The 27,988-nt window shown below is 38.8% G+C and overlaps 5 protein-coding genes and 1 pseudogene across 6 annotated transcripts; 4 read left to right on the plus strand and 2 right to left on the minus strand.

Annotated features, from left to right (window-relative positions):
- Positions 1 to 2,579: 2,579 nt before the first annotated feature.
- On the minus strand, positions 2,580 to 5,590 carry LOC137709155 (cytochrome P450 81Q32-like). The gene is made up of 2 exons (XM_068448274.2): positions 4,041 to 5,590; positions 2,580 to 3,406 (listed from the first exon to the last, which is right to left on the minus strand). Exons 1-2 carry the CDS (start codon positions 5,007 to 5,009, stop codon positions 2,783 to 2,785), a joined length of 1,593 nt encoding a protein of 530 aa, XP_068304375.1. The 5' UTR covers positions 5,010 to 5,590; the 3' UTR covers positions 2,580 to 2,782.
- Positions 5,591 to 5,685: 95 nt separating this feature from the next.
- Positions 5,686 to 7,965, minus strand: LOC137719283 (cytochrome P450 81Q32-like; annotated as a pseudogene). The gene is made up of 2 exons (XR_015956615.1): positions 7,017 to 7,965; positions 5,686 to 6,507 (listed from the first exon to the last, which is right to left on the minus strand). The product of XR_015956615.1 is annotated as a cytochrome P450 81Q32-like (transcript).
- A 657-nt stretch (positions 7,966 to 8,622) lies between these two features.
- LOC137708026 (E3 ubiquitin-protein ligase APD2) lies at positions 8,623 to 11,287 on the plus strand. The gene is made up of 8 exons (XM_068446991.2): positions 8,623 to 8,917; positions 9,009 to 9,235; positions 9,369 to 9,465; positions 9,743 to 9,820; positions 9,957 to 10,177; positions 10,252 to 10,321; positions 10,419 to 10,719; positions 10,823 to 11,287. The coding sequence occupies exons 1-8, from the start codon at positions 8,653 to 8,655 to the stop codon at positions 10,899 to 10,901; spliced, it is 1,338 nt and encodes a 445-aa protein (XP_068303092.2). The 5' UTR covers positions 8,623 to 8,652; the 3' UTR covers positions 10,902 to 11,287.
- Positions 11,288 to 11,631: 344 nt separating this feature from the next.
- On the plus strand, positions 11,632 to 14,854 carry LOC137746788 (metal transporter Nramp2). Its single transcript, XM_068486797.2, has 4 exons — positions 11,632 to 12,351; positions 12,952 to 13,088; positions 13,191 to 13,843; positions 14,157 to 14,854. The coding sequence occupies exons 1-4, from the start codon at positions 11,750 to 11,752 to the stop codon at positions 14,376 to 14,378; spliced, it is 1,614 nt and encodes a 537-aa protein (XP_068342898.1). The 5' UTR covers positions 11,632 to 11,749; the 3' UTR covers positions 14,379 to 14,854.
- A 3,229-nt stretch (positions 14,855 to 18,083) lies between these two features.
- On the plus strand, positions 18,084 to 21,830 carry LOC137714147 (putative pumilio homolog 8, chloroplastic). The gene is made up of 6 exons (XM_068453429.2): positions 18,084 to 19,151; positions 19,295 to 19,457; positions 20,263 to 20,426; positions 20,518 to 20,776; positions 21,223 to 21,347; positions 21,445 to 21,830. The coding sequence occupies exons 1-5, from the start codon at positions 18,172 to 18,174 to the stop codon at positions 21,337 to 21,339; spliced, it is 1,683 nt and encodes a 560-aa protein (XP_068309530.2). The 5' UTR covers positions 18,084 to 18,171; the 3' UTR covers positions 21,340 to 21,347; positions 21,445 to 21,830.
- A 654-nt stretch (positions 21,831 to 22,484) lies between these two features.
- On the plus strand, positions 22,485 to 27,985 carry LOC137735580 (aspartic proteinase 36). The gene is made up of 12 exons (XM_068475015.2): positions 22,485 to 23,028; positions 23,125 to 23,245; positions 23,869 to 24,296; positions 24,395 to 24,551; positions 24,833 to 24,915; positions 25,018 to 25,114; positions 25,736 to 25,805; positions 25,989 to 26,195; positions 26,389 to 26,510; positions 26,930 to 27,031; positions 27,130 to 27,227; positions 27,501 to 27,985. Exons 1-12 carry the CDS (start codon positions 22,808 to 22,810, stop codon positions 27,679 to 27,681), a joined length of 1,887 nt encoding a protein of 628 aa, XP_068331116.1. The 5' UTR covers positions 22,485 to 22,807; the 3' UTR covers positions 27,682 to 27,985.
- The last annotated feature ends 3 nt before the right edge of the window (positions 27,986 to 27,988 follow it).

Here is a 27,988-nt window from a genome sequence, read left to right on the forward strand (position 1 = left end):
TTTCATATCCATACTCTACATGGATGGATGATCTTTGGAGGCACAGTGAGGGGACCCTTGGGTTATTTCTAAAAGGTAACTGGTATGTTCATGTAGGTCAGGCCATATTCTTGTCCAAAGACTTGTAATAAATGCATGATAAGATTCTTGAATGATGGCTATACAATGAAGGTCAATGACAATTTATATCTCTTGCCCAAATGTATGGTATAAACATGCATTTAACAATCACTAATGGTTGTTTCAAGTTTTTCATGTCTTCGACAGCCAAATTTGTATTCACTGCAAGAAAAGGAAAGACAAAGGCTCTTCTTGATGGGTGTAGAGGTTGCGTACACCCAAGCGCACCAAATTGTGAGTATCACTATATTTTGATGTATTTATGAGTGATTTAATCTGATTGGCATCTAAATTTTGATGGAATCAACCTATCACTATTTTGGTTTAATCTGATCCAAAACCCCTTAATTTTCTTATTATCAAGTTATCAATTGCTCAAAAATTGTATGTGTGTGAGTAACTGAAAGGAAAAATAGAAATACTTGATATTGGTTTGTAGTACATGTAATTGATTCATCTATGGAAGTAAGAATCATACATGTTATTTCTATATGTGATTGATGCCTGACATAACCCTTACATGGGTAAGTCTGTTGCCTTTGATTTCCATTTGAATAGGTAAAGTAAATTCATGTAAATCAATTTCTCAGCCTGCTGTGCTCTATGATAATGTATAGTAAATATATATTAACTGAATTGAATAGCCACATTATTGGTTGCTGTGGGAAATAATCAATATGGATTAAAAATCTGGAGTTCTGCAAACATGCAGCAAAATTGACATATTATGTGTTTAAATAAGGAATGATTTGTCCTACATTGCTTAAGCTTGAGATGAACAAATGCAAAGACACAAATATATGTATAAAGTATAACCTTGTAGTATCAACTTGTGTACATATGTTTATCACCAAAGTGAAAAGACTTCCGGAATTGGATTGTGTAAATTATGAATTTAAAACTCAACACATGTCAATATTCTTTTCCAAAGAGAGGAATGCGTGAATGGTTTGAGATCTTTTAGGGTATAACATTTTTACGGCTATTGAAATGTGGGAGTGCATGATAAGGATGCCCACGTTGCAAACATGGGTGTGCATGATGGTTTTGAATCAACTGAAATGTGGGAGTAAAGAAAGCGCTGCTACGTAATTTTGATAGCATCTGGACCTGATGCGGCTTATCTTATTTTCCCTATGGTGATGCTTGGCTTATCTTATTTTCCCTGTCGTTATTGTAAATAATTAATTCCATGTTGATTCAATTTATAATATATATTAGTACAACTAACTTACGTTCCAAAGAGCATGTTGGTTTCGTATGAGTATGTAGGAAGCTTGAAAAGCTAGTATCCAGTGATTAAGGTTAAAGGCAACATAAAGTTAGCTTTATAAAGGTACACTGGGCAATTGCATGTATGATTGTGTATTTATATGTATTTGCATGGTTGTCAGTATGCCATTACAATTATGAAGTGATGGTTTAAGACTGAGTTGCAGTAATAAATATGCATGTGCTGAAAACGAGAGAGAGAGTGTGGAAACCCACCATTCCCTGAGGACGACTACGACTGACTACGTCTACGTGATGGAGAAAGCTAGCATCACTTCTTTCGGGGATCCGACTTGGCAGCCTCCTCTCCTCTCCGCCTTCTTTTCGTCTTCCACCCACGCTTACCGATCTTCTACTTCCGCGGTTCCACCGTTTCCAACCTCGCCAACCCTTACTCATTGGCATTTCGGCAGATTTCCAGTGAGACGGTGGTCCGTGATTTGATCATCCAACAGCTGAACAGCTTCACGATCATCATGTCGTCGTCCTTGTCAATCAGGATTCACTTTATCGTACACACGAGGTATCGAACGAGTGTATAAGGACAATTCTGATCTGAACAATATCATTCCACACCTTATCTCGGACACCTTCAGTGCTTGATTCCCCATCTCCCCGTCTCCCCAATTCCCCATTCCTCTCCATACTTTGTGCCAACTCATATCCACTTTTAACCGAATATCGACCATGTTTAGTATAGTGCCATATTAATTTATCTCGACACCCATAAAAACTCTGCACCAGGATAGCTTGAGCCTCATTTTATTCAAGAAGCCTTCGGACCTCTTCCTCCTTCCAGCATCATCTCGTCGTATCTATTTTTCTGCCACTAACACTTAGCAAACCATCCTCGTCCAAAGTTAGAATCTCAAGGACAATAATGCAACAGCTAACTACACCGAGAGCTGTTTGGGTTGCAGGTTTCATAATTCAAAAAATACAATATTATGAGATTTTGGGCTGCAGGTTTCATAAGTCACAATATTATGAGATTCGAGATTTTTTTACGGATATTTTTCACTGAGATCAAATCTTCTGCTGAATTGTTTCAAATTTCAACCCATGAGCTAATTAATGGAGGAATTTATAAAAGGTTTGATGTGATTTTAGTTTTTTCTTATATGTATAATAAAAGTTTAATTTCTATATGGAATTGTCTTTGCTTTTGTTTTTTATGTGAACGAAGATTTTGGTTAGAATATCATCTCTTTTTCTTAGCATAGACAAAAGACTGATATTGTAAATAAAAGATGACAACTCAAAACAAAACCTAAATCCCAATAGAAGGGGATTTAGGTTAAGAAAGCTTTCACATGATGGACATGGCTTCTATATTTTGGAATATCGGTTGTTATTAGAGAACGGGGTACGAAAACATGCATTGGCCCATTTAGAGTTGAGATAGCAGGGCAAGCATTTTTGGGCGTGGCCTACACTTTGCGAGTAATGGGTGAGCTCTAGGCATGCTGAGACCAGTACCTTCACTCATGTCCACCATTTCCTCGCCAACTCTCTCCCAATCAAAACACTGAATCAATGATCCTAGAGCCAGCCCGACTATCCGAGTCGCTAAGCCTTCCCCGGGGCAGCCCCTCCTCCCCGCCCCAAATGGCAACCAAACAAAACCATCTCTTGCCTCTTGCAGGTTTTGGAACCTCTCTGGCTTAAATTGGTCAGGTTGTGCCCACAACTTTGGATGATGTTGTATGGCCCATATGTTCACCAACAACATGGTTCCACGTGGGACGTGGAAGCCGCCCACAGAGCAGTCATCTGATGATTCGTGGGGGACTAGCAGTGGGCCTGCTGGGTACATTCGGAGGGTTTCGTTTATGATGCCTTGGAGATAGGGTAACTTGGGAAGGTCTGATTCCTCAACAAGCCTGCAGCTTTGTCCAATGTGGATATCAATTTCAGCCTGGGCTTTTGCAAGGGCTTCTGGGTTGTTGAGCAAAAGGGATAGAGCCCATTCCATGGTTCCAGATGAGGTGTCTGTCGCTGCCGATAACATGACCTGTGGGTGGAATTGCGCAAAAAGTCTTAAGCCATAAGGTTTATTTCAGATTATGAAGTGTGAACTAGCATATATACCTAACTGGTTTGGTGGAGCGGTCTAATATGCGAGAAGGACTTCTTCGCAACAAGAATGTCAATATCATTGTTGTTTTATAACAAGATGATCACAAAGTGTCACGTAAAAAAAACTAAAACATACTACATTGCGTAACGTATTAAAATACTGTTAGAGTGACATTTTCATTTTTTAATTTGAAAAATAAGTTTTAACTACATAAAAAGTGGGGCATTGACCTTAGTTAAATTTGAGATATCCAGATGTTAAACAATAAAATATACACTAAACTTTACATTATTCCCTCACACACTCTTGTAATTTTTTTGTCATTGATGTTTTTTTTTCAATTTATTTGATCTGATAATTAAAAATTAAGAGAAGTACGTCAGAAGTAAACATATATGTGAATAGCGCTACTCAGTATTTATTGACCAAAACTAAATTTCTATTATTATATTTCTTAGATCTAATTGAACATTGTATTCACCCAAACAAACTAAAAAAACATTATCTTTAAGCACAAACTTAATGCATCTGATTCTGCAGTTCAAAAATTTTGGACAAGAGAACTTACTTGCATGATGCCTCTTATGATCTCATCTGTATAATATTCAGGTTCAGTTTCTTGCAGGGAAAGCAAAACTTCCACCATTGTCTTCCTCCTCTGTTCAGAAACAGATCCACTCTGCAATTTTCTATGTTCTTCTATCAAATCTTGCATGAATCCATCCCTTTTCTTCTGCAATATCACCAACTTCTTCTCAAGCCCCGTTACTCCCAAATAGTTCAAAACAGGCACAAAATCTCCGATATTCGTAACCCCGCTAAGCTCAAAGCTTTCCGTCACGATCTGTTTAAACCGCTTTGCTTGCTCCAAATCCGCCATATGCTCGCCATAGTACCGCTTTCCGGCAATCATCCTCATCACAACATTAAGTGTCAGCTCAAAAAACGTTGACTTCATCTCGAAACTCTGAAATTCACGGCCGTTAGAACCTCGGAAAAGCAGGCAAATCAATGACCTAACTTCATCTGCACGGATACCGTGAAACATCTGAAGGCGGTTGGACGACAATAACTCGAGGGAGGTTATGCGTCGCAAGTTGCGCCAGTGGGAGCCGTAGGAGGCCCAGGTGAGGGAGGTGTAGTTGTATCCGAGGTGTTTTCCTGCGAGGAACTTAGGGCGGTTGGCAAAAGTGATGTCGTTTTTGGTGAAGCATTCCTCAGCCGCGGACGGTGAAGATACGAGGAGGACCGGGCGGGAGCCGAATCGGAGATATGATATTGGTCCATGTTTGTTGGAGAGTTTGGCAAGTGTTCTGTGGAGGGGTTTTTTGAAGAGGTAGAGATGGCCTATGACTGGGAAACAAAGAGAGGGGCTTGGTGGGAGTTTTTTGTTAATTTTCTGCAAATAGTTTTTGAGGAAAAGAAAGAAAATGAAAAGCAAAAAGTAGAAGAAGAAGAAGAACGAAGTTTCCATTGATATGCTGATGTCTGCAAGCTGTATGTACTTCTTAAGATAAGGGGTGCTCCATCCATACATTTCTTTTAACACTTATGTTTGAAGTTTCATTTTTCTATAATATATTGATTGTTTAACATTTCAAGGATTATATGAAAAATTAGTCAAATTTCTTATTAGTTGTTGAAAAGTAAGATGCAAGACAGATGTTGAAATCTAGTGATGGCATCGAACAAGCAACCCCACTTGGAAAAAAAAATCTTATTAGTTGTTGAAAAATAAGATGGAAGAGAGATGTTGAAATCTAGTTATGGCGCCATCGAACAAGCAACCCCACTTTATGATGAAATTCTTTTATGTCACTGATTCATCACGTGACAATGACAATTGTAATGGAATATAATATGAATTATGTAAATAGTCATATTATTTGTGTGTGTTTGTATCTTATTGTTTAATTCGTTGATTTGAATGTATGCATTAGATTAGTAGAAGCTAGACACAATTAGTAGAAGCTAGGCACAACCGACATCTTGAGGCTCCAGATGTGTGCGATATTATCACACAAAAGGGGTGCTCTATCCACACATCCTTTTTAACAAAAGGTGCGTGCTATCCACACATCATTTTTTTACTTCCCACACATTATTTTTTTATTTCTCACACATCTTTTGTTAATTTATGTCATTTGATATTATTCAATTCATCCGATTAAAGGGTCGAAAATTGAAAAGGTGTGCCAGAAGTAATAATGAGTGCATAAATATTACACCTTTAACAAAATTTAGCAGTCGTGATGACATTGACGTGCTGTGTGAATTGTAAAGCACGATACCAAAGTCGTGTATTTCACCATCCACGCAAGAATCATTTGCGTTAAAAACCCTATCTACTGTACCATCCAAATGCTTATGAAGAAGACAGATATGAAACAACCACCAATAAGGTCCACTGGGTATTTAGAGTTGAGAAAGCAGGGCAAGCATTTTTCGGCGTGGCCTACACTTTGCAATTAAAGGCAGAGCTTTAGGCATGGTGAGTCCAGGCCCTTCAGTCATGTCCACCATCTCCTCCCCAATCCTCTCCCATTCAAAACACTGAATCAGAGACCCTAAGGCAAGTCCAACCATCCTCATTGCTAACCCTTCCCCAGGGCAGCCCCTCCTCCCGGTCCCAAACGGCAACAACACAAAACCATCTCTTTCCCCTTGTCCATTCACAAACCTCTCTGGTTTAAATTGTCCAGGCTGTGCCCACAGCTTTGGATTGTTCTGTATGGCCCATAAGTTCATCAGCAACATCGTGCCACGTGGAACGTGGAAACCCCCCACTGTGCAGTCCTCGGATGACTCGTGTGGGGCAAGCAAAGGGCCTGCTGGGTACATCCGGAGGGTTTCATTGATGATGCCGTGGAGATACGGAAGCTTGGCGAGGTCGGACTCCTCAAGTAGCCTGCATTGCCCAATGTGGGTATCCATTCAGTCTGAGTTTTTGCTAGGGCTTCTGGGTTGTTGAGCAAAAGTGATAGAGCCCATTCCATGGTTCCAGATGAGGTGTCTGTCCCTGCTGCTAACATGACCTGGGTACAATTGTGTATACATGTTTTGGTCAAGCAGTCTAATTAGGAGTTTAGGAAACTGAAGATCTCTATTTAGACTTTTGGTCAAGCAGTCTAATTAGGAGTTTAGGAAACTGAAGATCTCTATTTAGACTCTCTCAAACTCAAGTCCTTGTAAGACTTGCTGACACTAGTAGTTTTTGTCTTAAATTTTATATTGTAGCTTGGAGAGAGACTTACTTAACTACACTGGTTATGCGACGGTGACGGTATTATAAACCAATAACAAACTTTCATGTGCAATAGTTAAACACACATTACATTGTGCTATTGATTTAGAATATTGCACTACAACGGCGTACCTGGTGCAGGCAAGTCCTTAATGCAACTTGGATGCATTATAACACAACAAATATTGGACATTATCTTTGTCCAAACCAATTAAACAATTCATTATCTTTAAGCAGAAAATTACTGCAATTGTTCTTGAACTTCAAAGATTTTTTTATTTTTTTGTTGAGAGAGCTTACTTGCATCATGCCTCTTACGATCTCATCAGTATAATATTCCGGTTCAGTTTCTTGCAGAGCAAGCAAGACGTCCACCATGGACTTGCTCCTCTGTTCAGAAACAGAGCCACTCTGCTTTTCTCTGCGCTCTTGGATCAAATCTTGCATGAATTTTTCCATTTTCTTGTGGAGTGTCATCAATTTCTTCTCAAGGCCACTTACCCCCACATACTTCAAAACCGGCAGAAAATCTCCAAGATTGGTAGCGCCACTCAACCGAAAGTTCTCAGCAATAATCTCCTCTAAATCCGTCACATTTTCCCCATGGCACCGCTTTCCCGCAACCATCCTCATCAGAACATTAAGAGTCAGCTCGAAAAACGCCGACTTCATGTCCAAACTCTGAAATTCGCTGCCGCCTTTCGCGCCTCGAAAGAGCCGGGAAATCAAGGACCTGACTTCATCGAGACGGATGCTAGAAAGCATCTGAACTCGCTTAGATGACAATAACTCTAGGGACGCTATGCGTCTCAAGTTGCGCCAGTGGGAGCCGTAAGAGGCCCAGGCGAGGGTGGTGTAGTTGTATCCGAGGTGTTTTCCGGCAAGCAGCTTCGGGCGGTTAGCAAAAGCGATGTCGTTTTTAGTGAAGCATTCCTCAGCCGCCGAAGGTGAGGATACGAGGAGGACAGGGCGGGAGCCGAATCGGAGGTATGTGATCGGTCCATGTTTGTTGGAGAGTTCAGCAAGTGTTCTGTGGAGGGATTTTTTGAAGAGGTAGAGATGGCCTACGATGGGGAAACAAAGAGAAGGGCTTGGTGGGAGTTTTTGGTTAATTTTCTGCAAATAGTTTTTGATAAAAAGAAAGAAAATGAAGAGCAAAAGGTAGAAGGAGAAGAAGAACGAAGTTTCCATTGATATGTTGAGATGCTGGAGCTGTTTTTTCTTGTTAATATAAGATCAATATCTTAGTATCTTATTAGTTCATGAAAAGTTAATCTTACTTTATCTTGAATTTTAGTCACTGATTAGCATTGATAGAGATGCAAGGGAAGCGTACAAAATTGTAGCGATGGTATCGAACAAGACAGCTGCTTGAATAATTTTAAATAGACCATACAAAGACATCCAATTTACATAAAAACACAAACAGCGCCTTCAATTCCAGCGTCGGACGGCATCCTGAGAAAAGACTCAATAGTTTGCTGAGATATTTTTCATTGTGTCATGATCCTGAGCCGAGAACTTAGAGCTCGGACCCAAGCTCGAGGACCCGATGTTGGGGATCGATTTTGGAGATTCAATGCTCATTATCGAACCTAGAGATTCAATGCTTAAGATTTCAATAAATGATAGACGGCTACACCACCTTTATAAAAAAAATTAATCGACAAAATCGTTGGCTATATCAGTATTTTTCATTATATAAAATGTCGATTTAAATGAATCTAATGTAATTATCCTACTATTTTTCAAACAATAAAAAAAGTGTTCACTTTTAAGATTCCTATATTAAACACACGTTGAGAACTGAGAAATATGTCTCGAGTTACAACTTACAAGTACAAGATTGCCCCAAACAGAAATTAACACCTAACATTCATAAAACTTGCCATTCAAAGTTTGCGCCAACCACTTCAAAAAACGGTTAGTTGAGGTTATGGAAGAACCAAGGCAACTACCAAACGTAAAGCTACTGGTCTTCTTCCCACCAATCCCCCAAGGGTTCCTCTCCTCTCCTCCAGCAGAACAACAATTTCCTCTCACACCTCCCCCTCTCTCCCTACCTCTCTCTGCTACCACGCCATCCTTCTTCGCAGCCATGTACCGCTCGATGTGGGCCCACCCGACGCCTCCGGCCAGGCCTCAGCGGTGCCAAGAGACTTGGGCTCGACTCCTCACTCCTCTGACCCTCTGGATATGTGGCATGTACACATAAATTTTTTATCTTCAGTACCAGTTTTCCTCCGCTAACCCTTCCATCTCAACAAAGCATTTCACTTGTTTTTTTGGCAGTTTCGGTGAGTCTCCGATACGGGTACTATGGCGACCGCCGGATGGAACTCGGGCCGAGCTCGTCGCGATTGATGAAGGCTAGTGCCGTGTTTGTCAAACATGTTGAAGTGAGAGACGTTGACAGGAAAGGGGTTTCTCTCTACGCTTTCTCGGAGGAGCCTAAATTGAACCCCCAATCAAATTGGAGCGTGCACGATTACTTGATTCTTGGATCATATAATCGCAAGGTAGGAACTGAAAATTTACATTTTATTTTAAATCAAACCGTTTCCTTTAGGGTTTTGGATGTTTCCGAAATTCTGCATTTTCCCTCCAAATTATTGATTTGGATCTCCAGAGAGGTTGAAATTTTGTGTTCAGGGATTTTCCTTCTGGTTGAACAAGGGTTCAAGTTTGTCCATGAAATTGGAAGCTCATGCTACTATCTTAAATCAACTACAAGTTGTTATGCTTAAAGGTAAGTTTTCAATTTGCAATTTATTTTCTTGACCAATTTTGTTCGTCAAATTTTATCTCCAAACACCGTGTCGATACACATGTCAGCATTTTACTATGAACCCAAAATTTTCTGTTTCGGTTACATTATGAACCCAAATTTAAATAAAAGGAAACGTCATTTGGTGAGCAAATTTAATGAAAACTGTCATGCTTCCGTAAGAAAATATCGTTTGTTGTTTGCAGCTTAATTACATTTTAGACTCATCTTAAAACAAATGTAATGCACGTTTTGACAGGGGAACAAAACGTCGAAATATTGCAGCCGGAACAAACAAGTTCTCAGGACAGCCTCGCCCTCAATGAACCCAAAATCGGTAACAGATTCTTCATTTTTGAAACTATTGTTGCACAATTAGATTTCAGAAAGTGAAAAAACGTATTCGAGTAGCCTAAAAACACTGATCACAAAGTTTATGTGCAAAATGATCATCATAAGCGTTTTTTGTTCAGGTAAAGAAGCTGAGTACAATATTGAGGAAGATGACAAGTACTACCTTGAATTCATAAACACAGATCCCAGGAGCCTAATTGCATTAGTGAATGTAAGTGTTTCATCAACGATGTATGATGTTACGAAAGCTAAGGACGTCTGTTCAACAACGAAGGGGTCTTGCCGGCTCAGCCTCGTATTCCCCAATACTCACTATGTCATACTAACAACACCTAACAATGTAAGGCCAGATCTCATACATTGTCTCAAATTGTTACTAATTTTGTGCCAACGTAACCAACAAAGTTGCTGCAGGGAGATCTTGGTGAATGGTACATCGAGCTTTCATTCGTGGCTCGCGTAGTAACCTACATTGCGATTTTAGGTACGAAATCAGAAATAGACCTCAGTCCTGTTGAGCTTTCAGTATTTTTTCAGTAATTTGTAATTGCTTCAATCATTTATTTATGTCCTACTTTCAGGGTTTATTGTGGTGGTTATTTTTCTGATACTGAAATACCTTGGAGCCTGTGATGGTGAGGATCGTACTTTAGTTGAAACAGCAGTGGAAGAAGTTAACGAGACTTACCCTATAGTGCCGCAGAAGACGATTCTTCGACAGACATACGGGACAAATGAAGAAGATGAAGATTCAGGAGCTTCTAGTAGCTCCTCGGAGGAATTATACGACGAAAAATTATGTGTAATCTGTTACGACGAGCAGCGCAATTCCTTCTTCGTTCCTTGTGGTCATTGTGCCACTTGCTATGACTGTGCTCAAAGGTACATATATACACCGATATAGATACACCGCTCACTTTCGTATTCTTCTTTCACACATGTATTGCTTGTGCTCTCGAGGTTTTTACCGAAATGAATCTTGCAGGATCATGGACGGGGAGAATAAGGTGTGTCCAATATGCAGAAGGCTGATTCACAAAGTGAGAAAATTGTTCAACCCCTGAAGCAAAGGTCTGTGAAGTTTTGTGACTAGTGTGATTGAGAGGATCTTATTTTTTGGGTGTGGAAAGAGAATAGTTGTATATGTACAGAATGAGTGCCATTAAACTCTAACTTATATGCAAAAATCCACTGCCTTACTGTTCAATAAACACACGGAGATTTTCTTTTTCGGATCAAACTGCGTGGAAGAGAGCGATTCGGGTGCAGTTTATTTACCAGCAGACACTGGAGCATGGAGAAGAAGCTGTCTAGTGAACTCGAATGGTGATTGCCTCATGTTTTTGAAAAATTCAATCGCTTACAGAGTTGTGTATAAATTCTTCTGTCTTCCTTGAGAAGAAAGAACCCCCAATGAGGGTGCAATAATGAAGATTAATTCTCTGGGAAATGCCTTCTTTATTAAAGGCGCTGAGGTTTATTTAGTTTGTTATCGATCAGTATCACTTATCTATATAATGTCTTTTATAAACATAAACTTTAAATTTCATATTTAAATTTTATCATTGTGAACTTCGTCGTCCATGAGGTGCAAGAAACAAAAATTAAGTTGATCCCTTGCTTGCTCCAAAACGGTAAAGGTTAAAAGGAAACTTCCATGACTACACGTGTCAACCTCCTAATGGCCAGAAAAACAAAATATTCTCATTTCCACGTCAAAAAGCGACTGTAAAATGTCAACTCCACAAGCCACAAAATCCGACCCGTCTCACAGTCGGGCCGCAAATCCAACACTGTCCCCAACAGTCCATCCCAACTCAATAATAAAACCCTAAAATTAAATTAAATTAAATTAAAAAACGCCGGTACGGAAGCGTTTCCGTTTCGGTTGACGACTAACGAACAAAAAACCATGAGCGCCCAATTGCGCGAACACGACGACGAGTCGTTGAAGCTGCGAGATGACGTCGACGACGACGAAGCTAACCGCCTGCTGCAGCCGCAGTCGCTCTCGCTGTCATCGTCGTCGACATGGGACGACGGCGAGGAGGAGGTGGCCTTCGAGGCGCGGGAGAAGATCCTGATCGTCGACGACGCCGTCGAGGACGATTCCACGGCGGTCCCGCCTTTTTCGTGGAAGAAGCTGTGGCTGTTTACCGGTCCGGGTTTTCTGATGAGCATAGCATTTCTAGATCCGGGCAATTTAGAAGGGGATCTCCAGTCGGGCGCGATTGCCGGGTACTCGCTGCTCTGGCTTTTAATGTGGGCCACCGCCATGGGGCTCCTGGTCCAGCTGCTCTCCGCCCGGGTCGGGGTCGCGACCGGTCGGCACTTGGCGGAGCTTTGCAGGGAGGAGTATCCGAAATGGGCTGGGTTGGTGCTCTGGTTCATGGCGGAGCTGGCGTTGATTGGGGCGGATATTCAGGAGGTCATTGGGAGCGCCATTGCGATTCAGATTCTGAGCAATGGGTTCTTGCCGCTATGGGCTGGAGTTCTGATTACGGCGTTGGATTGGTTGGTATTTAGTAATTACTTATGTTAATCTCGTTTTAACTCTGTTTTAACTCTTGATTTGGGATTTTTGTTATCTCTAATTGTCAATTGCTTGTTGATTTGTTTTTGTATTTTGGGTTTTCTTTGCTTAATTATGTTGACTTAAGCGGGTCATTAAGTGGGGTAGTGATTTTTCAGCTTGACTTTTGGTTGAATCTTTAATCTTGTAGCTAATTTTCTATTGATTGAAAAGAACTTATGCTATTTATTGGGACAATGAGCTGATCAAGTGGCATTGGATTGGAAATTTGGAATCGAGTTAAATTCCAGTTGGTTGGCTTTAATATTCTCTCACAATTAAAACTCAACTTTTTGACGAAAATTCAACTTAATTACAATGAGTAGGGGTTGGTGATTCATGGTTTCGAAGAATTCAATTACTTATCAGTGAAAATTGCAGATATATGAAAGATTTCTTAGTGTTTCGTGGTAAATTTATGTTTCAATTGACAAGTTCATATCTTTTTTTTTATGGTGAATGGGTATGGGAGTTGGCTGGTTTTGGCCATGTAGGGATAATTCTGTTAACTAGGGTTTTGTGTTTTCTCTTTTGTGCAACAGTTTCATGTTTTTATTTCTTGAGAACTATGGGGTGAGGAAGTTGGAAGCTGTGTTTGCAGTTCTCATAGCAACTATGGGTTTATCGTTTGCCTGGATGTTTGTTGACACAAAACCGAGTGGGAAAGAACTTTTAATGGGTAAAAATTGTACTTTATTATGCAAAGTACATGTTGAAATTAGTAAACTATAATACTATGGGGTGTACTGATATGTGTTGATCCACTACCTCCTCGTCGCAGGTATTGTGGTTCCAAGACTTAGCTCGAAAACAATTCGGCAGGCTGTGGGAGTTGTGGGTTGTGTCATTATGCCACACAATGTATTTTTGCATTCTGCTCTGGTACAGTCAAGAAATATTGATCCGAACAAGAAGGGACGGGTTCAAGAGGCACTAAACTACTACTCAATTGAGTCATCAATTGCACTTTTGATCTCCTTCATGATCAATTTGTTTGTCACCACTGTTTTTGCGAAGGGATTCTATGGTACAAAACAAGCTGACAGTATAGGACTAGTAAATGCAGGTCAATTTCTTCAGGAGAAGTATGGAGGAGGGCTTTATCCGATTCTTTATATCTGGGGTATTGGGTTATTGGCGGCTGGACAAAGTAGCACAATTACGGGGACGTATGCTGGGCAGTTTATAATGGGAGGATTCCTTAATCTCCGTTTGAAGAAATGGCTGAGGGCATTGATCACACGGAGTTTTGCAATTGTGCCTACTATAATTGTAGCAATTATTTTTAACAGATCTGAGGCTTCGTTGGATGTTTTGAATGAATGGCTCAATGTCCTTCAGTCGATTCAGATTCCTTTTGCTCTTATTCCACTTCTTACCTTGGTGTCCAAGGAGCAGGTCATGGGGGTCTTTAAGATTGGACCTGTTCTCGAGGTATGTTGTTAACTTCGTTATTCTATCTTTTCGGCCATACTCTTTATAGCTTTAAGTGAACAGTCATTTCGTTATATAGTTTTTGCTCCATCTATTCAGTAATAAGTAGTCATGATTGATATTGATCTTGGATCGCTCTGAAATCCACAAATTCAGCTTTCATATTTCTTTTGGACTCTAAAGAGAAAACATCTAATCCTATGGTTTTCAGCAGCTCATTTTGCACGCTAAAAAAACATTTACTTTTTGTAATCTGAAAATTGGAGTGATACTAGTTAAGTAAAGCGTTTCATTGACAAGATCTATGTTGCAGAAAGTGGCATGGACTGTGGCTGTTTTGGTGATGGTGATCAATGGCTATCTGTTGTTGGATTTCATCATTTCTGAAGTCAGAGGAGTGCTGTTTGCTCTTGTGGTCTGCAGTGGTACGGCTGCGTATCTAACATTTATCATATATCTTGTTTCACGGAGTGGTGTTCTTCCTTACACTTTTTTCAGTTCACTGTCCAAGAGGTTGGCAGATTCAGGTAGCTGAATCAACATCCACACGAGATTGCAAGAAGCACGGAACTTCTGAGTTGTGCTGCTGCAGACCAAAGCAAGCCAGTTAGGCATGAGGTCTCTGATCTACTCTTTCTGGACTGAAGCATTCTTTCGACATAACGTTCTCTAACCTTGGTGCATATGTTAAAGTGAGTATACAAATTCAGGCAACTGAATACCTTTGCAAAATGGAGCTACACAGAGTCATTTTGCACGGGTCGAAAGTGAGAACATAATATTCTTTTTTCCATTTTAGAGGACGGACAAGGCATCGTTGCAACATTCGGGATGAATTTCCTTCACCGTAACAGATGTAGCTTTCCCCTCTTTTTAAACTCTAGAAATTAGAACGAATTGCTTTGTTATTCTTGAGGTGACAGTTTTATCATGTACCATGGTGACGCCGGTAAGTTCTTATTCCTCTGAGAGGCTGGGTTAATACAAAATGAGGAAGTGAAGTTTGGACAACTGTTTTTGTAAATTGATGTGCGAATATAATGACCTTTTAAAAGTTTAGTTTAATAAATTTTATGCAGACAAATTTAATCACCTTTTGTAGACCTTAATGAATGGTTTCAAAACTAAATTATTTCTTCCGTACATAATCGATTAAACGATTTCCAAATTTTGCGGGATAATTTTTTATGCGATAATTATGATAACGAAACTGTTCTGATTACGACATGCATACGATGTGCTCGTGCTAAAATATGGTTAGATCAACAAACAAAAAACCTTTGCATAACACAAGAAAATTTCAGTAGTTTACTCAGAAGTCGTATTTGTATTGTATTTGACCATTCGAGTGTGTATGTTACAAGGGTGAGGCTAGAGTCTACACCTTCCTCAAGAAGGTTTTAGCTTGTGGTTCCAACGCAAGGGTGATATAACCTCTATGAGTAGCAGAACAAATATCTATTGAATATGTCCCACATAAGAGAATTGAGAAAATAAAATACAAAATATACGTGTATAATTCTACTTTTAATAACACTGAGATATTTTGTGATAAAACTCAATACCTAGTAATAGATGGTTAAGGTAGGACAATATCGATGTGGTTAAGAGTGGATCATTGACATGTCTCTCTAAATATTTGACACTATCTAACCCTCTCACTTGTTATGCTAGACAGTCTTCTTTCAGAAGACTTCTACACCCTCCTCAAGAAGGTTTTAGCTTGTGGTTCAAATGCAAGGGTGATATAACCTCTCCGAGTTGCAGAACAACTATCTGTTGAATATAAGTCCCACGTCAGGGAATTGAGAAAATAAAATACAATATATACGTGTATGGTTATACTTTTAACAACACTTATATATTTGGTAATAAAACTCAACATCTAGTAATAGATGGTTAAGAATAGATCAGTGACATGTCTCTTTGAATATCTAACAATATCTAACCCTCTAACCCTTTAGTCAAAAAGTTTTTTCATTCAGTATGATCTAGTCAAGTATGAAGTTTTTCCTCAATTGGTAATGTGACAAAGATGAGACCACTGAAGAAAATTGATAAAACGATGAAGAAAGTCTTGAACGTCAATACAGTAACAGTTTGGTAATCAAAACTAAACATTGATGCAAAAACATGAAAATTTTTATTGACTGATAATTTGGGTTGAATTGTGGATGTTCTTACTTATAGTATGATGGGGTTGCAACCGTGCAAGCCGAAAAACAAAGGGAAACATTGTCGATCTTTTTTAAACTCAATAGAAAGCAAGCAGTTTGGTGTGTGGTAAATAAGGACCAATGAATGATTGTTTGAAATGAAATGATCAGTTTTAAGCAGCAAACAACGGTTTTGTAGATCGACAGACCGATTGCAGGAGGGTCTCAATTTGACACTTGGTATGCGGACTGCATCTTTAAACACAACCATATTGTAAAACTCAACATTTGACATGCGTAGAAGAATTCTACATGAGGCAAATTGTTAAGATTTGACGCTAGATATGCTGCCGATTCTATATGATCTCAAAATTTTATAGGTCTCAGCACTTTACAAAAACGATAAAAAAGAGTTTGTGCGTCTAGTCTTACTCATACTTAATAATTCAACTTTTGCCTTGAATTTTGTATTACCAAACTTGATACGCACAACACATCATTGCATTAGAGACCAATAACATCGCACAAATCAATGTGATAAATCAATAAATACAAGAGACACCAACGTTTTATTTTTACTTCCAATTTCATCTCGATTTTTTTCACATGAAGTGAGACCTATAACATCAAAAATATGTAGAATCCATTCTGTCACTAGCATTAGTCTTTGGACTACCAAGTTGAAAAGTAAGCAGTACATGCAATAATTCGTCTGAACAACATGAACATCAATTACTCACAGCTTATAAGACTCACTGCCGTACCTAGTCTTTTATCATTGGAAATTGACTCAGAAAACGTCCCCGAGAGGCCTATATTTTCGTCTTATTTCAAGAAAGAATGTGAGACAAACTACTAGTACTAATGTGCGTATAGCTTCAGTCAAAGACCGGAAGCATGTTGGTGATTCATTTTTTATTTTATAAGGCTCTTAATGCGGTTATATATATATATATGGACTGGAAAAATTGTTTATGAACACTTTGTTTCTTTTATAGCGTTTTTGTCAAATGCGATTTGTATGTATACATATTTATTGAGAAGGATTTCATGTAGTAGATTCTTTAACTTCATTTGGAGCAGATAATTATGTTTGTCACATGTGGTTTACAATTGCAAACTTTGCTCTATACTTGTGACATTTCATTATATCTTTATTATAAGTTTCGTTGATCAATTGGTCATTGCTGGTTATGGCTTAGTCCCTAGCTAGGTTTTTTTTTTTTTTTTTTTTATAATTTTTATTATTATTTATTAATGAAAATAGTGAAAAGGAGGCGGTGTAATAAACTAATGATCGTCAACCATCCGGGGAGGGTATGCGTTCAAGCAGAGCCTAGAAAGGGAAAAGGATCATCGTCAGATCATTTTCTTAGGGATGGATTTTGCGATCGTGCTCATTTATCGTACATTATGCAATCAATTTTCGTTAGGTAGTATTTATATTTAATTTAAAATTTAAAAATTTAAAATAATTTATGATCACATGATATACGACAAACGATCACAATCACAAGATCTGTAAGATGACCATTCTTTTATGTCTCACACTTTATATGCAACAGGTTTTGCTGTCAACCGGTTAAAAGGAGCCCAACTTTTCTCTCAAACTTTTCATACCTCCCCACAAACGTACTCGAAAAGCTCTCTTTTTTTTTCTCTTCTTTCGCACACAAATTTAAAAAAATAAAAAATAAAAAAAAAACGAACGAACACAGAAAGAATGAAATTCACAAAGAAAGAAAGTACAAGGCCTTAAAAGTACAATGATCCTATTGGTCAATGAGACCCCAATATTTTTTAATACTTTTCTCTCAAACTTTTCATACCTCCCCACAAACGTACTCGAAAAGCTCTCATTTTTTTTTCTCTTCTTTCGCACACAAATTTTAAAAAAATAAAAATAAAATAAAATAAAATAAAATAAAAAACAAACGAACGAACGAACACAGAAAGAATGAAATTCACAAAGAAAGAAAGTACAAGGCCTTAAAAGTACAATGATCCTATTGGTCAATGAGACCCCAATATTTTTTAATATTTTATTTTGGGGACCAATGTTTGAGGTGACAGACAGACGCCGCGTACACGGAGAGAAAGCGAGAGATATGGCCACTTTTTTCTCTTCCTGTTCACGCTTTCTCTCTCGCATGAAAACTTTCCATAAGTTGCATGCAAACTCACACCCCCATTGAAACTCTCTCACTTCCCATTTCAGTCTCTCACTGGTCAAGCTTTTTCCCCTTTTTTTTCAATTGCCCCCCAATTAAAAATCTTCCTCTCTCCCCCATCGCAATTTCAGAATCCTCCACTCTCTCAAAAAACCTCCGAAAGTTCGAAGCTTTTTTTCTCTCTCAAGACTCCAGAGTCGGAATTTCATCCCTGTTGAGGCGGATAATGGAAGGTTTTCGGTGCTTCCCGGAAACGAAGTCGCTTTGGGCTCCGGAATTTTTGTCGCCGGAATGTGTGCCCGGAAGCTCATCGTCGCAGAACCACATTGGAGGAGAATCCCATTCTGATCAAACCCTGGAGGCTGCCTTTTCTCGCCTAAATGTGTCAGCTTTCAGTCGCCAGCAGCCGCGGATTTCTGGCATTGACGGCGGCGATCACAGTAATGGGTCTGCGCTGAACTACCCATCAAGCGATCACGGATATAGCGGCGGAAATTCGTTGCCTTTTGGCGGCGGAGAGTCGTTACAGAGTGCTCTGAGCTTGCAGAAGGGCGGGGATGGGGTTTTTGGGAACCTTGGTCTTGAAAATTGCTGGGTGGACTCTGATATTACTAATGGCTCGAATGGCTTTGTTCCCAATCAAGATTGCTGGGTGCATTCTGACATTGCTGGGTTTCGTGAAACACTGGATCGGTTGTCGTTGGCTGATTTGCGCGGAAAAATTGCTGCTTTGGCCAAGGAGCAGTACGGCTGTCGTTTTCTGCAGAAAACAATGGATGTTGCACCGAACAGGGATGTGATTGATTTGATATTCTTGGAGGTTATGGAAAATGTGGTCGTTTTGATGCTTGACCCTCACGGGAACTATGTCGTCCAGAAGCTTGTGGAGGTTTGCAATGAAGAGCAGAGGACCCGTATGCTTTCGAAGTTGATAATGGAGAGTCATACGTCACTGGTTTGTATTGCCCTGGACAATCGCGGGTATGGTCTGTGTAAATGCTCTTAACCACTTAAGTTACAAGTCCGTTGCGTTGTTGTTTGTACATGTGCTGGTAATTGTTCTAACTTTTAAGATTGCTGACCAAATAATTGTTTGGTAATTGTTCCTATCTTTCTTGTGACAGGACTCGCACTGTACAGAAATTGTTGCGGTATGTTACTAACCAAGAGCAAGTGTCGCTGATTATGGGAGCTCTGAGCCCTGGTGCCGCTGTGTTGAGTAAGAACAACAACGGCCAACATGTGATCGAATATTGCTTAGAGAATTTTTCTGAGGAAGACAACAGGGTAATGTTCTTGTCTTGTTTACGCCATTTGTAACTATCTTTGTATTTTATTATGCTAGTCTTACATGCTTGATGTTTGCTAGTTCTGCTCATGTCTCTTTCGTGATCATTAGGTTGCACGAATCCATGATTAGTACTTACTCTTGATCATTAAAGTTATGATTTTTAAGCCGATTTACAGCTTGTGAAGAGATGCAACTTTAGCTTATTAGCTTTCGAAAGCAGGAAATTATCATCCATGTACCTAATGTTATTTGTAATTGGCTATTATTGGTTGTGATTCATTCAAACAATGGGCGTGATACATCCATTTGGAAGTAGTTTTTAACTGCAGATGGGACTCGATTGGTGCCTTGCTTCAATCCTAATTGAACAACCACAATTTTGGGCTTTTTATTTCTAAATATGTCGGCGAAGCACATGACTTTTATATCCTTGAATCACATGACGGAGTCTTGTAATTGAAGGTTATGTAGATCGTTAGGTTCAATAGATGATCTTTATTTTTCATAATTACTTCACATATCAACGGTTTTCACCTGAAGATTTGTCCCACTCCCAAAACATATTGCGTTCCATATCATATTTTCACATCCAACGTTTGTGTTTTAAAATTTCTTCATAACCGTAACTAGTAAGGGACATGCATGTCACTTGCAGATACAAGATTTAGTAATCAACAAGCACCAATCTTTCCATATTGCTTAAAACATCATCTTAGAAGCTCTTTGTAACTAGCTCTTGAATCCACTCTACCTAGGTACAGGACATGATATCTTGATTTTCTGGCACATTTTCTTTGGCAGGGTCTTCTATGTGTGGTGGCTATTAACTGTTCTATGATTGGGAAGGACAAAAGTGGCTGTTGTGTGCTACAAAAGTGCGTTGAGCACTCTAGTGGTGAAAATAGAGAACGCCTGGTTAATGCTATCATAGGGAAAGCAACAGTACTTGCAGTAGATCGCTACGGGTTTGTTCCTATGAAACTTCATCCTTAACTTTTTTAACATATCGCTCTGGATCTTTGCTTAATGTTTTCCGTTATTTTCCTGATACCCTAGAAACTACGTGGTGCAACATTTACTGGGTTTGAGGATCCCGCGAATCACACAAAACCTTTTGAGACAACTTCAAGGCAGTTATATTTCTATGTCGTTGAATAAGTACGGGAGTTGCGTTGTGGAGAAATGCTTGTCTGAGTCAAGCGAAGAACAATCTTCACAGATTATATTTGAGTTGGTTACCAACCCAAATGTGTCAATGCTTCTTGTTCACCAGTATGGGAACTTTGTCATCCAGACAGCACTCGAGGTTTCTAAGGTTAGATCATCTTAAGTGATTGTCCTAATAAGTATCAACTTGCTCTTCTTTTTTTTTTTTTTTCCCAGTAGGAATAACGATTGAGTTGCTTGAGTTAAATGGTGTCTCCTTTTGGCCAATAATGTATATTTGTGTTAATCCATTCGATATACTCTCTTTGATTACATACGAATTTAGTGTCAGTAAGGTGGACTGCATTTGGATGTTTTTACTTGCCCGTATTGTTCATTTTACTTGTAAAAGTAATTAGCTAAGCTCCCTGTCTCTAGACTTTTTTTGGGTGCATATATGGTCACCATGTAAAGGAGGGGGTGAAATTATCAACTTATGATCCCTGTAGCTGTGAAATTATCTTTTGATATGTCCATTTTGTCTTTGAAGCCTAGACAATTTTGATTAAATTTCAATTGTGTGGTTTTTGAATCTCATTTATTGCACAAGAACAGGGTATCTACCATGAAGCTCTACTAAATCTGGTTGGTTTATACTCCGACTTCTTGCGTGGCAATTCTTATGGAAGAAAGGTACTAGCTCGGCGTGACAGGTGCCTGCGGCATAAATAGACAAGCAAGTAAGAAATTGCATTTCTAGGGTGTCTGTTGCGTTGGTTTCATTTTTCTGTCCCAAACTGAAACGTCGAGGGATTGATCTCTTTCGCTATCTTGTAGGGTTTCTTCCGCCTACATTTCCAGGTCACATTTGTAGGTAGGGGTGCAAGGATTCGTTAATTGGAACAGTGAAAATATATGCGTGTGGATATCTGCAGCCGGTTAGGAGCTAACTTTAGTTTTTGTAATATCGAAATCCTGTCCAGAGGGGATCATAGAGCGATGTAGAGTTGAGTGATCCTCCAACTGTTTTGTGTTGGGGGAATAGGTTTTTGTATTGTGATCGCTCCCACAGTTGATTGTTGTACTCTGTCATGTCAACTGGGAAGGCAATAGCTATGAAGAAATTATTCTGAATTAACTCTGCAGTAATTTTCTTTTCTTTTATCCATGTAAAACAGTAAAAAGTTAAAACAATGTAATAGTATGTGTTCTTGCTGCTAAAAGTTTCAGTTTCAGATGCTATTTATATTTACATAGGGAAATGTTTATTCACAATTCTGGATGGAATATTGTTCAGTAATTTTTTTAAGGAATCGCTTGATAAAGATTTAGTTTTTATTTTCAGAGCTGATTTTCACATTTTTTTTAGTTTCTTATGAATCTCTTTTTGTTTTTTGTCATTGGATATGAATTAAGTAATTCAATTGAAAACAACAGTCATGACGGTAGTACAAAGAAGGTCCGGAAAATGTTATTTTTGTTGCAACATGTGATTTATGTAAATTCTAATAAACCATTATGAGAATTTATAATATTTTTAAATAATTTCTTGACCGCAATGTATTACTTAAAATGGACCTTCCTTACTTTTATAAATAAAGTATAATTTCCTGATTGTAATGTATTAATTGAAAAGTTAGAATTCTCGTTTCTTACTACCGTAAGTAATACATAGTTTTTTCCTCATTGTAATTTATTAATTGAAAAGTTAGAATTCTTGTTTCTTACTACCGTAAGTAATACATAGTTTTTGATTGTATTGTATTACTTGAGAAAAATTAGTTCACATTTTCTTACTACAATAAATAAAGACGGTAAGAAATCACATCGCTCACCAATTCTCTCTTTTTATCTCTGCTTGCCGCCCCTCTTCCTCTGTCATTCAACAGTTAAATAAGCTTACAACAAATTTTCCTTTCTATTAAGAAAATATTTTATAGAGAAAACGAATAAAATTATTGAGTCTAAACATAATTGAGAAGATTTCTGGTATTTGCCAGCAAACATTCCAATGCAAAGGTATTAATTTTTTCCGTTGACCTTGACCCAAAATTATCTTCAAATCGCCGCCAATTCCGCCGCCCAAATATAAAAAGTACATTCAGGTCCAGAGAAATTCCATTTGTGAAGCACTGCGTATGAACCGTGCGACCACGAAGGACTAAAGTCCTCTACGCCTCCGTCGTAGTAGGCAGCAGCCATGGCTCGGCGGACCTCTTTCCTTCTCATCTACTCCCTGCTGCTGAACCTCTGCGGCGCGTTTGCTTCACTCTCCGACGATCACCGCCATCCGATGATCCTCCCTCTCCATCTCTCGTCTCCCAAATCCAATTGGCACCACCGGCGACCTGACGGCCGGCGGCTCCAGAGATCGGTGCCCAACGCGCACATGAGGCTATACGACGATCTTCTCGCCAACGGGTTTGACTTTCCTCCCAAATTTCCCAAATTTTATAGCTTTTGATATTTCGAATTATGTGTTGATTGGAAGGTTCTGGAACTGGGAATTGGAAACAGGTACTACACGACGCGGGTGTGGATTGGGACGCCGCCGCAGCAATTCGCGCTGATTGTGGATACGGGAAGTACAGTGACTTATGTGCCTTGCTTTGACTGTGAACAGTGTGGTATTCATCAGGTTCGGCTTCATTTCTGTGCTTAATTCTAGTTATTAGTCGTTAAGTCTGCAATTAGGTTTTGCCTGTCTATCATACAGTAATATATTTTAGTTTTTTCAATTTTCTATACCTCTAGTTTGGGATGCTATCCGAATAATGTTAATTGCAGCCAAGAAATGTTCGAGTGGGGTTTAGGATTGACTTCAGTTGTTTGGAGCGAAAAAAGCTCGATAATTGTTGTTTACTATTCTTGATTGAAATGCAGTATAAAGTTTAGCATGCTTCTTAAGATTAAGAAGGTAGGGAGTAACACAATGCGAATCACATTCGTTAGTTTAGCTGTAGTCTAGTAATGTGTTCAGTTTTTTTTTCCATGTGCTAAAAGCATGAAAGAATCGGAGAATTGTTTTCGGATTTCCAGAATTAAAAATAGAACTTCACCAAATGGGTTCTTAGTTCTTTTTTTGTTTGGAGCTGAACAAATCCTGTTTTCCTACTCCTTTTGTCAATCATTCTGCATAGGTAGAGGGTTTATTCAACTTGCGTGTTGAAGTCCTAACTAACTGCTTGCAGATTCTCCGTATGTTTGGATATATTTGAATTAACTCATTTGTATCGAAGCTAAATTGGTTTTGTTATGCAGGACCCCAGGTTCCAGCCTGATTTATCTAGTACATATCAACCTGTGAAGTGCAGTATCAATTGTAACTGTGACAAGAAAGAAGCTCAATGCACTTATGAGCGGCGGTATGCTGAGATGAGCTCTAGTAGTGGGGTGCTTGGTGAGGACTTCATTTCATTTGGTAACGAGAGTGTGCTTGTGCCCCAGCGTGCTGTTTTTGGTTGTGAAAATGTTGAAACTGGTGATCTTTACAGTCAACGTGCTGATGGAATTATCGGGTTGGGTCGTGGTCAACTTAGTGTAATGGATCAACTTGTTGACAAGGGTGTTATTAGTGATTCATTCTCATTATGCTACGGAGGGATGGGTGTAGGAGGGGGTGCCATGGTTCTTGGCGGGATGAAATCTCCCCCTGATATGGTATTTGCTCACTCAGATCGCTTTCGCAGGTGCACACTTTTATATTACCAATAAATTCAAACTTATTTTCATGAAGAATGTATTTTGTGCATCTCACACATATACTCTAGTTTTTGGATTGAAACAGTCCATATTACAACATTGACCTGAAGAAAATACATGTGGCCGGAAAACCTTTGAAGTTAAATCCCAAGATCTTTAATGGCAATCATGGAACTGTATTGGATAGTGGAACTACTTATGCGTACCTTCCAAAGGATGCTTTTCATGCATTTAAGGATGCTGTAAGTCTTCATCTTTTGAGTTTCTTCCTCTGTTTTAATACTTCTAAAATCTAGCTGATCCTGATACCTATGAAAAGGTCAAGGGTTTTTTCCTTTTCTTTTTCTGACTAGAATAGTAAATGGAAAAGGTGATTTATTGTTTACTTAAGAGGAAAAAAATTGAACTATTTACCTGAGAAAATGATTTAAGGGAGGTATTTCAGTTTGCTGTCATCTATTTACCAGACACCCTCTTTTAACCATCAAGTAATGGTAAATCTTTTTGGTTGGCAAATGTGCAGATTAAGAGGCAAATTCAGTCCCTCAAGCAAATCCATGGTCCTGACCCAAGTTATCAAGATATTTGTTTTTCAGGAGCTGGAAGGTAATTCCTGTAGAAAACTTGCATAGCTTGATGTTTGCATGCCTTGATTTACTAATTGACTTAATTCTTTATCTGAAAGTTTAACACGGAATTGTGCTTTAGGGATGTCACACAACTGTCAAAAGTTTTTCCACAGGTTGATATGGTATTTGGCAATGGGCAGAAGTTATCACTGTCTCCAGAGAATTACCTGTTCCCGGTAACTTGATTATTTACTGTTCTTGAGCATGTATTTTTTAAATTATTATTGTAGTAAGGCCTGGTTTGGTACCGAGGTGATTCTGAAAAAAGCTGATATAAAAAAAAGCTGGGAGTTGTTTTTGTGTTTGGTAAACATTCAGCTTCAACTTTTTTTCACAGTTTTGGGTGAAAAAAAGCCAAAAACAAGAAGCTACAAAACCCATCTTTGAAAAACCGGTTTTTTTTCACATCTGTTTTACATAAAAGTTTATCAAACACTGTTTTTTTTTTTTTTTTCAAAAGCACTTTTACAAAAAAGTTTACCAAACACTCTGCTGCTTTATTTCACAGCTGATTTAAGATGGTTCTGAGGCTGTATAATTGGCTTCCATAATTCGAAGTCTTATCTATAATCTATAATATTGTTAAGACTAAGAGAACTCTCTTGACTGGGTTCAAAAGTTTAGAATAGTGTGATAATTTTGTTTTGCCTTGTTTCTACATTGCATTTTCTCTCTCCACTATAACTCTGGTTGTGTTGCACTAACATTGTGTGTCTTATTGCTTTTATTTCACAATACACACACCCATTTTGATGCGTTGTTTTTCTCTCTGTTTGGCTTGTTCCCTTGTTCCTCAGCATACAAAGGTTGGTGGTGCTTATTGCCTGGGGATTTTTGAAAATAGCGAGGATACTACTCTTTTAGGAGGTTAGTGGTTGCAAAATCACTCTATATCAGATGGTTTAGTATTGTTTTACAAATCTTTTGTACAACCACATATTGCATACACATTGGAAATATATGCCCTCCTCCTTATATGTCCCAAACAGGTCCCAGCATTTGCACAACTGCAAGTGGGGGTAGCTTACTATATGTTTGTTGATTGTACAGGAATCATTGCACGTAATACTCTTGTGACTTATGACCGGAAAAACGATAAGATTGGCTTTTGGAAAACTAATTGTTCTGAACTATGGAAGAAATTGAATTATAGTAATGCCCCGCCTCCAGCACCTTTAGCCTCTGATGGCCGGAATATGAGTGTAGAAATTTCTCCTAACATTGCCCCAGGTGGATTGCCTGAAACACTTCTTCCAGGTAGAGTTAGTTTTTCTGTCAAATGTTCTAATGACCTTTATGATGCTTGATGTACAATTTCTTAGTCTGACATTTTGATGTTAGGTTCTCATTTTTTCTCCAATTTAACATTTTTAGTTATAATTTCAATTGTTTTGATATGATGCAACTTTTTCAATTGTTTTGGTTGACATCTCAAATGTTTGATATGTAGGTGAACTTCAAATAGGGCTAATAAGTTTCGATATGATGCTTAGCATCAGTAACAGTATGAAACCCAACCTCACAGAACTCGCAGATTCTATTGCTCATGAGCTGGAAGTTGATATTTCGCAGGTATAGTTTAGCTATGTTATCTTGGACTTGAGAGTAGTTTTTTGTTTTGTTTTTACGGGGGTCCTGCATGATTGGCATGGGTTGGGTCTGGGTCGCCCTAACTATGTAGCATCTTGCTTTACCAAGGCTCGACTGTGCTTATCTCAAGTATGATTCTGGACCTGTGACTAAAGAGTCAAGATAAAATTATTCCCCCTTCTCCCAAGTGCCATAATATTTAAAATTAGAGGTCTTTCTTAATTGTGCGGATTTCACCGTTGTCATTTCGTCAAATAAATGCTTGTGCTTGGGGTAATTGATCTTGGTAACATACTCTAGCCCAACCGATTGCCACCCTTGGTGATCTTTAATACTCGTTCTTACTGTGTGCTAGTATATCTTCGATTACTTTACTAACCACAACGTTAACTCTTCTTCAGGTTCGCTTAATGAACTACACCCATACAGGAAGTGATTTCGTTGTTAGATGGACAATCTTCCCTGCTGAATCTGCAACTGGCTTTTCTACTGCAAAAGCAACAGTAATAAATCTTCCGTTGCTGGATAACATGTACTTACAATTGGAGTTTTTTCCATCTGCTGACTAGAATGTTGACTTAATCCTTATTCAATATTGCAGGGCATAATTCTACGCTTAAGGGAGCATCATATGCAGCTTCCCCAGAAATTTGGAAGTTATCAGTTGGTCAAAGTGAAGGCTGAGCCTCGAAAGAAGCGGTATGCTACTTCACCTGGTTTTCTCTCATCCTTTTCTTTTCTCACTCTCTAAAATTGCTCCTCACTAAATTAAGTGTCTGGTTTTGGAAATTTGATTTTGTTGATTTCATTATCCAGTTTTCATAATGATAGCCTCATGGACGTTTGTCTTTGCCGTACTTGATTTTCTGTTTCCTTTCATGTTTCTTTATCCTGTTTAGCTTTCGAATTTTGCTAGAGTTTTACGCGAAGATTGTTTCGTTGTTAAAATTGGACTTTGTTGGAGAATCGCAGGTCGTGGTGGAATCAACACTCTTTGGCGGTGGTAGTTGGATCTATAATTACCTCAGTTGTCGGATTATTAGCATTAGGGACATGGCTGGTTAGGAAGTATAGATTGCAAGAGATCGTTTCGTACGAGCCTGTTGGTGCCAGTGCCGTTGTTCCTGAGCAAGAGCTTCAACCGCTTAGATAGTAACTTCGTACCAGTGTAGTTAGAATTTCTTTGGCTCTGGAGATTCCGATATTGGGCAGCTCCGAAACCAATACACACACACACGGGGGGCATTGAAGCCGAACATTCGGAGGAGATGAGATCTGCAATCCCTCTGTTACTCAATTACTGTGCAATAGAATTTCGGTATAGGAAAATGGAAAGACAAATAGGTGATAGAAAACTTGGATAAAATATTTTTCATTTTACTTGTATGTACATATAAAATTACTCTTCAAACTTTCAGCTAATTCTTATATAAATTGTCCTTTCGGCTTCGGTTCAACGG

This window comes from Pyrus communis, chromosome 15 (assembly GCF_041283825.1).
Source record: "Pyrus communis isolate YQ-2024b chromosome 15, ASM4128382v1, whole genome shotgun sequence".
NCBI classification, from domain to species: Eukaryota; Viridiplantae; Streptophyta; class Magnoliopsida; order Rosales; family Rosaceae; genus Pyrus; species Pyrus communis.